The sequence below is a fragment of the Berghia stephanieae genome, chromosome 5, assembly GCF_034508935.2.
Source record: "Berghia stephanieae isolate SIO BIC M18660-M18661 chromosome 5, UCSD_Bste_1.3, whole genome shotgun sequence".
NCBI classification, from domain to species: domain Eukaryota; kingdom Metazoa; phylum Mollusca; class Gastropoda; order Nudibranchia; family Aeolidiidae; genus Berghia; species Berghia stephanieae.
The window spans coordinates 15,900,172-15,915,171 of record NC_088364.1 but is presented as its reverse complement, the minus strand read 5'-3'; the positions used below and the strand labels follow the sequence as shown (position 1 = coordinate 15,915,171).

General features: G+C 39.0%; 1 protein-coding gene across 50 annotated transcripts in view; it reads right to left on the bottom strand.

The window, feature by feature from the left end:
* Positions 1–15,000, bottom strand: part of LOC144972476 (uncharacterized) — a 309,958-nt gene that overhangs the window by 195,223 nt on the left and 99,735 nt on the right. For 34 of the 50 annotated variants that reach the window (XM_078913731.1, XM_078913721.1, XM_078913724.1 and 31 more), the window contains exons 2-7: positions 7,467–7,568; positions 6,829–6,927; positions 6,313–6,411; positions 2,704–2,802; positions 1,929–2,117; positions 817–843 (exon numbers count right to left, since the gene is read on the bottom strand). In XM_078913731.1, the coding sequence (XP_078769857.1) occupies positions 817–843; positions 1,929–2,117; positions 2,704–2,802; positions 6,313–6,411; positions 6,829–6,927; positions 7,467–7,568 (615 nt within the window). The remainder of the gene's footprint in view (positions 1–816; positions 844–1,928; positions 2,118–2,703; positions 2,803–6,312; positions 6,412–6,828; positions 6,928–7,466; positions 7,569–15,000) is intronic. The other 16 variants (XM_078913688.1, XM_078913690.1, XM_078913728.1 and 13 more) reach the window with 1 other exon arrangement.

Sequence of the window (15,000 nt, the reverse complement as noted above, 5' to 3'; positions counted from 1 at the left end):
AAAAAAATTAAAAATGAACATTTATAATTCAGGAAGGGAATAGGTCCAAAAGCAAAACAAAATTATAAATAAATCAACTTGTAATAGCAAAATAAAGAACATTGACAATCTAAACTTCTAACTTTGAGAAAATAAATTAATTAAAGCATTTGTTATAAAAAAATCAAACAATAAATTATAGCTACAGTGGACCGGATAAGGTAGCCTTTGTTTCAAAAATTAAAACTGCCATCAAACAACTTATAGAAACATGATGATGATGATGATGATAATGGAATAAAAACGCTTTTTTTTCCCCAAAAAGTACACAACCTTTTTCTTTTTAAAGGAAGGATTACCTTATAATGTATTTCACTATAATGGATAGCGGTCCACCGCAGCACAATAACAAAACAATATTTTCTTTTTTTTTCATTTGTGCCAGAGAATGTTTAAAGAAAATATGGATGGAATGAGAGCGTATCCAGCTAAATGAAAAGCTTCAGACTGGAGACTCAAAGGAGACCCAGGTTTGAGATTTGGTGACAAGTTTCACTCATCTCAATCAATCAATATTTTAATGTAAAATTCATCTGACCAAGAAAAGGGGGGATGAGGGGATGAGTCTATGTACAACATGAATAAAAAGTTGAGGAAAAATATAAAACATTAAAATAAAAATAGGATAGAAATTAAAAGATGAGACCATCCTTTGGAAAAGCAAACTGAACTGGTCAAACTACAAACACAGGTGTATTTGTATGTAAAATAATCAACAAGAAACATGAAACATTCAAACCACCCGCAAGACAGAGGGTTGTGGTGGCAATGACAAACCTTGGTTGTATCGTTGACTAGTCCTCCCTGGTGGCCGGTGCAGTAAGGAGAAAGAGTGTGATAAGTATATGTATAAAGATTGAGGAAGGTATATAGGTAGATTGACAGATAAATAGATAAGCAGATTGGTGGGTTGGTTCCACCTCTAGTTTCATAAAATACCGGATGATATTTTTCTGAATCAATCCATGTGTTCTAAGTATAGCCAATTTCGATTTATTTCAATTTAAAGGACAAATTCTCTACTATATTATGCAGATCTGCCACTGGACCAAATAAAAATCTGTACACCCCCCCCCCCCCCCCCCCCCCCCCCCCCCCCCAAAGGAAAAAAAACCCTAAAAAATTCTAAATAGATTAATAAACCAAAAAAAAAAAAAAAAAAGAAAATTAAAATCTGCATCAACCAAAACACATTGTTTTAATCCTCATTCATATAATCCATTTCAAAATCATTTTCAATTGCTTTGTAATATATGGTGACTTGTTCAATTTTGTCAAGTGTTAAATTTTTAATTAAAATAATATCTTCACCAATTTTCTTTTTCTTTTTTTCAAAATTCCTAATCTACAGATGAATAATAAAAGTAATATAGTCAACCCCCCCCCCCCCCCCCCCCAACCCCCACAAATGAAAATATAAAATTCATGTATAGTGATTAGAAGCAGGTCTTTGGTAACAATGTCAGATTATAATTGTCTTTACTTAGCTAAAACATGAATGATTCCTGTTGATATCTGACATCTTGTTTATGCATATTCCTTCATGGAATGCCTAGGTGATGGGATCTAATGGTGCCATGGCAAGCAGAACACTAGCATCACAAGCGAAGAGACAGACATTGTTCCACAGTGCAATCAAGATTATTTTTTTTCTGAAACTTTTCAGCATTAGGTATCAAATGTTAGATCTGGCAGAAAGTACATTGTGACAGGCTGACGTCTTGTCCAAAGGGTGTAAAGAATTGTTACTGTCCACTAATGACAGAAATGATTAAACTCTGGTTCCATGGGCTTTTTGGCTCTGAAGGATTTTGACTATGGTTTGAGATATTTTATCAACATTATTTTCAAGTTTTTAAAAAATCTACAACCTCTGAATTTGTCCTCACCTTATTCTGCAGTTCAGTGCTGTTCTGTTCGTTTTGCAGCAGGAGAGCAGCTGACTTGACATCATCCTTCTTGGCAGCAATGTGCAGAGCGGGCAGTCTGACTTTACCCTTGGCGTCATGCTCCAGGAGGACAGTAACCACCCTCTCATGGCCTTGCTGTAGGGCCACTGCCAGAGGTGTGAATCCATCCTGAGAAGTAAAACAAAAAGATAGAAAATGAAGCATAGATACAACACATAAATGTGGTATTTAATCGATTTTAGACGGGGTTGGTCCCTTTGTTAATGTGACTTTATTTGTAAGTTAGCTGGGGGTGGGGGGCATTCCCCTCTGTTAACCTCCAGTAGTGATTGGGTGGCTGAGTGATTTTAAATATTAAACTAGATTAGCACCCCATCAAGCAATATCCACTAAACATGCCGAAAGCACTTTACAGGGAGTCCCAAGCAAACAGCAATAATCAACATGTAGGACGAGACATGACACTTGTAAGGCATTATTGAAAAAATAATAATAATAAAATTAGGACAGAGGCAACACTTACCAGCCTACTACTCATTTTACATCTACGTGTTGTAAGAGAATATATGTAATGAGCCTTTTCCAAGGACTCAAATTTTTCTTCTCCCTCCCCCTCCCTCCTTTCCGAGTGGGATGGAACAGGGGACCTAGCAGACCAAAGGTGTGTGTCATACCAGAAGACCACAAAGCCGCAATTAGGGGGACAATGTCAGCAACGAACTCTTTTTCTTTCTTTTTTTTTTTTTAAACTCACCTCCGTAGAGAGTCCTTGGTTGGCCCCGCTTGAGAGGAGGAATTTGACCACCTCAACTTTGCCTTCTTGGGATGCCATGTACAGGGGTGTGAAGCCAGCCTGTAATGGGATAGATGAAAAGGTGCAATAACAAAGGAAAATGGGGAAAAGATTGATTTCAGGACAAATACACTATACTGTAATCTTTCCAATCGTTTTGACAATGTGCAATGACTGATAACCATCTTCCTTAAAACTGACTTTATAAATACGTAAATTACATCCAGTAAAGAGTAACTCGTGGACTAATAAGTGAATTGTATAGTAAACTCAAACCGTTACAGAAACACAGACAGACAAACCAAATCCTTTTTTTAGCTTGGGCGACCGAAGAGTTTCTGGAATTACAGAATTTATGAAGGACAACAGACAAAGCCGAAAGGACTCTGCTGACCCGATGACGTCTTCGCCAAACAAGCAGCTTCGAATTGCGTCGTGGAACGTTCGCACCATGTATGAAGCAGGAAAAAGCTCTCAAGTTGTGACTGAGATGAGAAGATACAGGCTGCATATACTTGGAGTAAGCAAAAACCCACTGGATACAATCCGGACAGAAACACCTCAAGTCTGGGGAGAAGATTTTATATTCAGGGAGAGGGGACGGGATTCATACACAGGGAGTAGGAATAATTCTAAGCAAGTTTGCCCAGAAGTCACTGAGAGGATGGGAACAATGCGGAGAAAGGATCATCATGCGTCCTTTACAACACGGAGTAAGAAGATCAGCATGAACATTGTACAGATCTATGCCCCAACAAATGATGCAACAGATGAGGACAAAGATACATTTTATGGTCTGCTACAACAAGTCATTGACAAGTTGCCAAGGAAAGACATCAACATATTGATGGGAGATGCTAATGCAAAAGTGGGACAGGATAACGTAGGCTATGAAGGTATCATGGACGTCATGGCATGGGAGAAATGAATGATAATGGTGAGAGATTTGCAAATTTCTGTGCATTCAACAGTTTGGTGATTGGAGGATCAGTGTTCCCCCATAAGAGGATCCACAAAGCAACTTGGGTCTCACCAGATGGTGTGACAGAGAATCAGATGATCATTTTTGTATCTCTCGTAGATTCAGACGTTCATTGGAAGATGTGACAGTGCGGAGAGGGGCAGATGTTGGATCAACCACCACCTGCTATTGGCAAAGCTTAAGCTCCGACTCAGAAAACACGGGGCCAGATCACATACAAGAAGAAAATTCGAGGTGAATGCACTTGATGGGGAAAAGAATGAGAATTCAAACTACAATTGAGTAATAGATTCCAACCTCTTACTGAGCTCGAGGAGGACATAGATGTAGAGTCACATTGGGCAAAGATCAAGGAAGTTTACATAACAACTTGCCACGAGGTATTGGGGGTAAAGAAATCGGAACATAAAGAATGGATAAGTCCAACCACCTTGGACCTTATTGAAAAGAGGAGAACAAGGAAGGAACAAGTGAATGCAAGCCGAACAAGGGCTTCAAGACTGGATGCACAAGCAGTATCGAGCCATAGCTAAGGAAGTCAAAAGATCTGTGAAGAAAGACAAGGAAGCATTCATGAACAGACTTGCAGAGAAAGCAGAAGCAGCAGCGACTGGGGACACATGAGATCCTTTATCAAACTACCAAGTCACTTGCTGGAAAATATGGGAAACCAGAGGTACCAGTCAAAGACAAAGATGGGAAAACTATTTTTGGAAAAGAGGCTCAATCTGAACGATGGAGGGAACATTTCAACTGCCTTCTGAACAGACCACCACCAGACAACCAGCCAGAAATTTTGCCTGCAAGGAATGAGCTACCAATTAGCTGTGATCCACCATCGATAGCAGAGATTGTGGGTGCCATTAACAAGATGAAAAGGGGGAAAGCTGCTGGACCAGACCAGATTCCACCGGAGGCTCTAAAAGTTGATGCGGAAAGAAATGCTGAGGCCCTGCACCCACTATTTGAGAGAATCTGGAATGACGGGATATTCCCAAAGGATTGGAAGGAAGGACATCTTATCAAGCTTCCAAAGAAAGGGGACCTCAGTAATTGTAATAATTATCGAGGCATCACTCTTCTTTCTATCCCAGGAAAGGTTTTCAACCGTATTATTTTAGAGAGAATTAAGAATGCAACAGATGCTAAACTGCGGGACGAACAGGCAGGTTTTCGGAAAAACCGTTCAACCACCGACCAGATTGCCTCTCTGCGAGTCATAGTGGAACAGTCTATAGAATGGAACTCTCCTCTTATTGTCAACTTTCTGGATTACGAGAAGGCTTTCGACAGTAATTGACAGAGCAACATTGTGGAAAATTCTGGCACATTATGGACTCCCTGAAAAGATAGTAAACCTCATTAAGGAAAATGTATGAAGGATCAAGTTGCAGGGTTGTACATGAAGATCAGCTGACTGACAGCTTTGAAATTAAGACTGGTGTCAAGCAGGGATGCTTGCTCTCTCCATTCCTGTTCATCCTTGCCATTGATTGGCTAATGAAGGAAACCTCCAAAGGGAGAAGAAATGGGATACAGTGGACCCCTGGACACAGTTGGATGATCTGGATTTTGCAGATGATCTGGCTCTTTTGTCCCACACCCAGGACCAGATGCAAGCAAAAACCACAATTATAAACAGCCTCTCGGAATCAATTGGTCTAAGAATACACCCTGTAAAGTCAAAGGTCTGAGGATAGGTACGCGTCAAAGGAGCAGATCAAAGTAAAAGATCAGGAACTCGAAGATATAGACACTTTCTGCTATCTCGGAAGTATAATTGACAAGGATGGAGGCACGGAAGCAGAGGTGAAAGCACGAATAGGAAAGGCACAGGCTGCATTCACATCTTTGAACAGAGTTTGGAGAACTAAAGATATCTCCCTTCAACTAAAGCTAAGACTTTTCAACTCAAACGTGAAGTCTGTCCTACTGTATGGATGTGAAACTTGGAACGCATCACAGGCATGTATAAGGAGGGTACAGATTTTTGTAAACAGGTGCATGCGTAAGCTACTCAGAATAAAATGGATGGATAGAATAAAAAATGAAGAAGTATGGAAAAGAACACAGCAAAACCAGTAGGAGAGGATATAGGAAGAAGACGATGGAGTGGATTGGACACACGCTTAGAAAGAATGACTCAACTATAACAAAGAAAGTATTGGACTGGAACCCTCAGGGCAGAAGATCAAGGGAAGGCCACGAGGAACATGAGAAGAATTAAAGAAGCTGATATACAGAGAAGTGGTAAGACCTGGAATGAGATAAAAAAGTTGGCTCAGGATAGAGAAGGATGGAAACTGTTTGTCTGTGGCCTATACCCTGACCCAGGGGAAAAAGGCAATGATGATGATGATAGTAACACATCTTCCTTTCCTTCAAAATAATCATTAAGAAGTTTTAGTCGATGTGCTCGAATAAAGAGCATCAGAGGGTAGGAAGGGGGGGGGGGGGGGGGGGGGGGGGGGGGGGGGGGGGGGGGGGGGGGGGGGGGGGGGGGGGGGGGGGGGGGGGGGGGGAGAGAGAGAGAGAGAGAGGAGAGAGAGAGAGAGAGGGGGGGGGGAGGGGTAGAAATGACCACTAACCAAGGCTTGAAGGTTGACTTGTGCTCCATTCTCCACCAAGGTGTGGACAATGTCATTGTGACCGGCGAGGGAGGCGATGTGCAGGGACGTGTTTCCTTTCTGTAAAATAAATGAATGTATATAAACAAATAAATGATGGTGATGATGATGATGATGATATGATGATGGTGGTGGTGGTGGTGGTGGTGATGATGATGTAAATAAATACACAAACTCTCTCTCTCTCTCTCTCTCTCTCTCTCTCTCTCTCTCTCTCTCTCTCTCTCTCTCTCTCTCTCTCTCTTTCTTTCTCTCTCTTCAATGATCCATCCATCATTGCACCCACCCATTTTCCCATCCATCCATAAATTAAATAAATAAATAAGATAAATAAATAAAGCGCTTTGAGCACATTACGTGGATATTGCCCTATATAAAGCTCAATTTTATTTTTAAAATTTTAAAATAAATAACGTATTGACTGCGATTCATAACCCTGAGACTTATTGATCTAAACAAGTTGACAGGAGCCTTTACCTTTGTGGCAGCATCCACGTCAGCCCCTCTCTTGATGAGCTCGTTGACGATCTTGATGTGTCCCTCCTTGGAGGCAAGGTGAAGGGCGTTCAGGCCGTGCTGTACAATGATGAGAGAAATAGTTTATGTTCTTTTTAAGATAACATTTTAGGTCAATTTTCTTCTTGTTTTTTGTTTTTGTTTTGTTTTTTGGTAGTATTATTTTTTTTCCACTTTCTCAAGAATAACACAATGCAAAATAATAATTTAAATAACATTTTTGAAATATGTATTAAAATAGTAATTAAAAAAATAAAAATAGAGACAAAACAATATATCTTTTTTCTCAAGTGTCAAATTTATTTTCTTTCTTTTTAGAATCTTTTCACTATCATTCAAATCTATCACTTCATCCGTTTTGAAGTGCTCGTGCTTTTTGAGTACAAGAGAGAGAGAGAGAGAGAGAGAGAGAGAGAGAGAGAGAGAGAGAGAGAGAGAGGGAGAGAGAGAGAGAGAGAGAGAGAGAGAGAGAGAGGGGGGTGGGAGAGGAAGAAGAGAAGGGAGAGGGAGAGAGAGGAGAGAAGAGAGAAGAGAGGAGAAGAGAGAGAGAGAGAGAGAGAGAGAGAGAGAGAGAGAGAGAGAGAGAGAGAGAGAATTACCGCATTGCTGGTGTTGATGTCTGTACTCCCTTTGAGATAGTCTAGAACCTCGTCTATGTTGCCGTCTCGTGCTGCCCGCAGAAACGAGGCATTACCCTCACTCTGAAAAGACACACAAGAAAACGATGCAAAAATAATTATTTCCGCCTCCATTAACATTATTTAAGAGATTAAACACAGACAAAAGCCTACTTTCTCATTATGTCCTGGATGTGTGATGACCTCAAATGCTATAAATAACGTCTTTAAAAAAAAGTATGGGGCGTTTCGTTTTATTATGAGCGGATCAAGATTAAATGCGCATAAAACAAGCATACTTGGCCGGTATTTTGAGCTTATGCATAACCATATTATTACCATATATAATCATATTCCAAATAATAATAATAATAATAAGAAGAAGAAGAAGAAGAAGAAGAAGAAGAAGAAGAAGAAGAAGAAGAAGAAGAAGAAGAAGAAGAAGAAGAACAGTAACAAATAATAATAATAATAATAATAATAATAATAATAATAATAATAATAATAATAATAATAATAATAATAATAATAAAATAATAATAATAATAATAATAATAATGATGATAATAATAATAATAATAATAATAATAATAATAATAATAATAATAATAATAATAATAATAATAATAATAATAATAATAATAATAATAATAATAATAATAAAATACACAGACGGACAAGGAAAGTCAAGGGACCCAACCCTGAAAACTTCTTATGCAAGGTCGCACCAAGCCTGTTTGCCAGTGAGTATTCTGTGCTCGTCCACAGATCTTCTGAGCCACATCATTCTAGGTTGCTATGATCCACACATTAGGACAACCTAGTAACCAAGGTTGTAATATTATCATACAACAGATTCAGATATCGGGTATTCAACTATCATTCCAAAATAGTACCCACTCGGCAACGCCTGCCTCAATCGATGTTTTCTCTTGACGGTAACGTGGCCTCATGTGGCAATGTCCGGAAAAAAAAGAAAAGAAAAGAAAACGATATCGTTTTTAAAAATATATTAAAAAGAAAAGAAATAAAAAGATAGAGAGAAAAAAAGAGTTTAAAATAAAAATAATATAGGCTACTATCGTTCTCAATTTAAAATCTGATGACCATAACTGTAATTGTCTCATTGTCATTGTAGTGATGTCATTACACCAAACACTGTCCATTTCGATCATGTTAAAGCAGGTCTATGAGTGCGTTCGATTATCAGGCCTGCAAATACATGCACGTAGGTTCCGAAAATTCCAATTAAAAGATGCACAACTTTGATGATAACTTAGAATATAATGAGGAAGAAAGGTAGGATTTGGAGTACGAGGATGAGGAAGGTTGTGATGGTGATGGTGATTACGGTGACAAAAAATATTACGACGATGTCGACAATATTGACCAGGGATCAGTGCATGACTCATTATGAGGATCACCGATGACTAATGCCATGACTCGCCACCAGACTCATCCCATTTTTATGTCTATATTCTATATAGACGCTGTACCCTCCCTATTGTCAGGAACGGTGTCTTGGTCTCTCTCTCTCTCTCTCTCTCTCTCTCTCTCTCTCTCTCTCTCTCTCTCTCTCTCTCTCGACCCCTCCCCCCATTCTCTCTCTCTTGACCCCCCCCATTCTCTCTCTCTTTCTCTCTCTCTCTCTCTCTCTCTCTCTCTCTCTCTTCTCATCTCTCTCTCCTCTCTCTCTCTCTCTCTCTCTCTCTCTCTCTCTCTCTCTCTCTCTCTCTCTCTCTCTCTCTCTCTAAAAGAGTAATGTTATTGCCATATACTGACAAAACATTTTTTTTCCATTTTGCCAACAACCTCCATTATATTGAGAGATTAAAAAGACCTCAATATTCTCACAAAATCTGTAACTTCCGATTTCTTTGAGGTGTCAGGTTCAAAACCTCTTGACGAGTTGAGTTATTCAGATGGATCTATCCCATGTGACGTACATTTTTTCTAGCAAAAATAAAACAGGCGGTTTTGTCAGTGTACAATTGAATACTAAAATCAATGACCCAGTGAGAATAAAGCTTAACGGGGTGATGGATGCATATCCGATATCCAATATGGAGACTGGTTTGCCTGGCAGCGTGAATCACTGGGAGGAAAGGAAAATTGGACACCGCCCTCACATTCCTTATCAATCGTTAAATCGGTCCATTGGTGATTCTCAATATATTCTGGGTACAGCATACTTTACGTGATTCAACCTTGCTGCTTCGGCTTTGGGGCATGATCGTTGTTTTTGTCCTTGTTGTTAATGTTGTTGTTGTTGGTAGTGGCGATGGTGGGAGTGGTGTGTTTCGTATTAAGTAGTTAAAATTTGAAAGTACACTGTATGTCGGAAATACTGTTAAAATTGAAAGACCCGTTAATAGCAGAGAAATCGGTTTCTCGAGCGGTGGCAAAGAGTTTCTCGGTACCTTGTTTTAAGCAGCACACCCTGTTGGCCTACTCTTCTTACTTCTCATAAGTGTCGAGCGGAAGTCTCGATGATACCTCAAGTCATCGGCCACCAACACTCAAAACTTCCCGAACTCGATGACCAAGGAAAAGTCGGGAATTCCCGAGAAGTAGCACTTCAACTGAGCTTTGGATGGCTTTTTTGTATTAAAACTTAAAATACATTAAATAAATTCACTTTGTATAATAATAAAACATTGATACCTATAACCATTTGATCTATTTACGACGTTTGTGTTTTGTTAGCTGTTTAAAATATGATATAACGTCAATACCCAATACCAATGACTAGGTATTGAATGAAAGCACCGATGACTAGAGCGATTCTCGAGACTTTTTTGAGTCTCGAGACTCAAAAAAGCATCGAGACGCAAAAAAGTCTCGAGCTTCGCTGGAATCATCGCCGACGAGAGAGGGGTGAACAATGCAGATAGTACACATTGTTAGTAACGCGTGCGTCGCTCGCGCAGTATAGTCTCGAGACTCGGGACTCGGGACTCAATACGAGAAGCATCGACGACCAAGATTCTCGAGACGAGAAAAGCATCGAGAACTAAGTGGAGGTCGGGAAGTTCTCAGTCGTCGATGACCTGACTTCTCAAAACCTAAAGCATCGTTGACCTTTTGGTGACCCGGATGCCCTCCCCTACTTCTCATACCAACCACAAAAATAAACCATCCGTAGTAACCCCCCCCCCCCACCTTTTTTTTTTCTTCCAGCCCGACCTCTTACTCGCCCCATCTCCAAACTTCCTAAATTATTCCTTCATAAATGTCACAATGAGTTACTGTAAGAAGGATTACGCGTCACCCCCCCCCCCCCCCCCCCCCCCCCCCCCCCCCACACACACACACACACAGACTGGTCTCGTCATCCCTTAAATCCCTCTACCCCCAATTCCCCCGTCCTCTATAGATCTCCCACTCCACTGTTACCCCAACCGATGAACGGCACAGACTTGTTACTGTTCCAGTTCCTGGAAGCCAGCCAGTCGATGCTTCCAGACCAGAAATCAATCGATACGTGAATATTTGCTGATGGCGATGCTGGTGTGAGTCTGTGGTGTGGATGGTGACTTAAAAATGATGATTGCGCATTAATGCAATTCACACACACACACACACACACATACACACACACACACACCACATACATACATACATACATACATACATACATACATACATACATACATACATACATACATACATACATACATACATACATACAACATACATACATACATACATACATACATACATACATACATACATACATACATACATACATACATACATACATACATACAAACATACATACATATAAGCATGCTCAATACACAAGCACACACTCAAACATACATACATCTACTCTTTCCCCCCCCCTCTCTCTCTCTCTCTGTCTCTCTCTCTCTCTCTCTCTCTCTCTCTCTCTCTCTCTCTCTCTCTCAGGAGGGCCTACTCATTAAGATGGTCTAAAAGTACAGAGATAGCTATGGTAAAGATCAAGGCCATTGTGAGAGTCATCAAAACACCGAGATCATAGGGGAAATGTTCAATTTCTCTCACTTCAAAAAAAAAAAGTCCAGACACAATGTCGGTGTTTTAACTTTAAATGAATTCTCTTCAACTAAAATAAGATCTGATAAATATATATTTTTTTAAACACCAAAAAAAAAAAAAAAAAAAAATAAAGAAATAAAGAAAAGAAACAGCGTCCAAGTATTTTGTCAAAATCTTTTATAATGCAAGTTATCCCACTTGTTCTTAATAATTATATAATGATGTCATGACCAGGATTAGAACCCGCAAACTTCGGATCAAAGGCAAGTAACTGACCACTCTACCATCTGCTCTTTCGTTGACTAATGGTACTCTGTGACATGACATTGCCTAACGATCATCGTTAATAATAATAATAATAATAATAATAATAATAATAATAATAATAATAATAATAATAATAATAATAATAATAATAATAATAATAATAATAATAATAATAATAATAATAATAATAATAATAATAATAATAACAATAATAATAATAATAATAATAATAATATTTTATTTTTTTTTGTTTGTTGCTTTAGGTCTCTTCCAACACAATTGAGGTTATATGAGAGACCGCTGAAACAAAAAAACAAGCAATCTAACAAAAATAGTACAAATGTAAATCAAAATCATAACCTAAAGATATCTTAAGCTAAATTATAAATAACCAAGAACAAACAGGCAGAAGATTTACAGGAAAAAAAATATCCCCTGTCAAAAATACAATCACAAACCAAAGAAGCAGGATAGGCTACTAAAGAGAAGAAGAAACGACATCACTATCGGATCGTACACCCATGCGAACATCATAGGTATATGATTCAAGGATGATGCTCCCATCCAACCACCCGCAATAATAATAATAGGATAAATGATGTTATGCACGTTATTGGAGCACAATACGCGCGATAAAGGTCATCGATCCATCAAATCGCCATCAATCTATCGGAGACTATTCATGAGTTCTCATCAACTAATAGACCGGACAGATTAGGATAAATCAAATCAAATGAACAAAGATCAAAACAAATGAATAAAGAGTGAGGAGGAAGGGAGGAATGAGAAATTAAAGAGAGAGAGAGAGAGAGAGAGAGAGAGAGAGAGAGAGAGAGAGAGAGAGAGAGAGAGAGAGAGAGAGAGTTTTAACTAAATCTTATTATATTAAGTCTCCAACTTGAAAGCGGTTAAAATACAGGTTTGTTCTCTTTCCTCTGTCTTTATAAATATATTATTTTATCTATTTATTTATATATCACTGTCTTTATTCATTCATTTATTTATTTATTCACGCGCGCGCGCACACACACGCACACACACAAATATACAAATTAATTAATTTATTTATTTATCTAGTTATTCGCTATTCTTCTAATTTTATTTACAGTATTATTTTGCTCCGTTTCGACTCATAATATTCGTTTGGGTTAATGCATAGCTATTAGTCTGTTTGTTTGGGTTTTATTTCTGTGTGTGTTTGTTTTTTTGGTATTTTTTGTGTGTGTGTGTGTGTGTGTGTTTGGTTTTTTGGGTTTTTTTGTTGTTGTTTTTTTGTTTGTTTTGTTTTGTTTTTTTGTGTGTCCGTCTGCTTGATCGTTTACTTTTTCTGTGAGTTCATTTATCTTCTGAAAGGTTTATGTTGAATACTTTCTCACCGATGAAATAGAAAACAAAAGCAAAGGCAAAAACAAACAAACAAATAAAGGAACGGTCGGACTGAAGAACAAACAAGTAAATAACATCAAATCTGAGGCGTTCAGTCCGCCAACCTGGCGACCAAGTTCCAAGCACAGGCGTCTGTGACAATGATATCGATCTCAGTGTGAGTCTGTAGTTCTGTGTGTGTGTGTGTGTGTGTGTGTGTGTGTGTGCCGATGTGTGTGTGTGTGCCGATGTGTGTGTTCGCTCGTATTTATGCCGGTGTGTGTGTATATATATATATATATGCGTGTGTGGATACACCCAACATCTATCTGATCTCTATTCTTGGCATCAATCTTGTCGATCGATATGGCACACACTAAAGCGGTTGGGGGTTGTGTGTGGAATGGGGAGTAATGTGATGGGTTGTGTGTGTGTGTGTGTGTGTGTGTGTGTGTGTGTGTGTGTTGTAAGAGGGGAGGAGGGCAGAGCGTACATATATTTGAATGGGATCGTTAAAATGAAATCGTTCGCCAGTTCGCAACAGGAATGGGCCACGCTCTTCTGTCATGAATTATAATGTAGAAACAATGCTGTGTTATGAGTAAAAATTGGTGTCATCATCGTCGTCGTTATCAATAGCATCACCACCACCATCGTTATTACACTACGCTGAAGCTGCTGTAGTTGTGACAACAGTATCATCACATGCAGCAGCAGCACCACCACTATCAACAACTTCAACAACAACAGCAACAACAACACAACAACAAAGCAAAAACAACAAAACAGCAACAACAGCACAAGGAACAACAACAACAACAACAACAACAACAACAACAGCAAAAGCATTAGCAGTAACAATAACAACAACAACAACTATAACAACAACAGCAGCAGCAGTAGTAGTAACAACAACGATAACGACACCATCGTAATACTTTCATTTCACTATAAACTTAAAGTCTGGTAAAGTTTGGTGCTATATTTAAAAAAAACCCAAACAAACAAAAAAGAAGAAAGAAAAAAAAAGAAATAAAGTAGACGTCTAGTTTCACTTTATTAGCACAGCTCGTTTTTCCTCAATGGAAATTTCTTCTGTCGATTCGCAAACTGGTACCCTATCTCGTCTTGATATTGAGCGTGATCAATGTCAGGGTGGGTGGAAATGGTCTTAGCGTTCTGTTCGCTAGACGCTTGACTCGGTTGAGAGCGAGACATAGCTACGGCGGGTCTTTAAAGATCAGGGGTGAGAATGACTGGTCACAAAAAAGGAGGACATTTTTCATCGTGAAGATGACCCATCATGCGACCATAACCTATAAATTTGAATTTCACTCAAATTTACTGAGATACGATCCAAAATTTGTCTCGCAGCCATTTCTGACACAACTCAGTGGAATTTCAAAAGTTGAAGTAGTGTAATTACAACATTTGGTGGTTGTAGTAGGGATGATGATGTGGTGGTGGTTGTAGTAAAAGCAGTGGTGGGGATGATGTGGTAGTGATTGTAGTAGTAGTATGGATGATTGTGTGGTGGTGGTTGTAGCAGCTGTGGTAGGAATGATGATGTGGTGGTAGTTGTAGTAGTAGTGGTGGTGGTAGGAATGATGGTTGTAGTTGTAGTAGTGGTAGGGATGATGATGTGGTGGTGGTTGTAGTAGTAGTTGTGGTAGGAATGATGATGTTGTGGTAGTTGTGGTAGTGGTGCGAGGGATGATGGTGTGGTGGTGGTAGGGATGATGATGTGGTGGTGATTGTACGAGTAGTAATGGTCTTAGAGATTATGTGATGGTGGCTGTAGTAGTAGTGGTGGTAGAGATGTTGATGTAGTGGTTTTGGTGAGCGTTTTTGTATTCAGTGA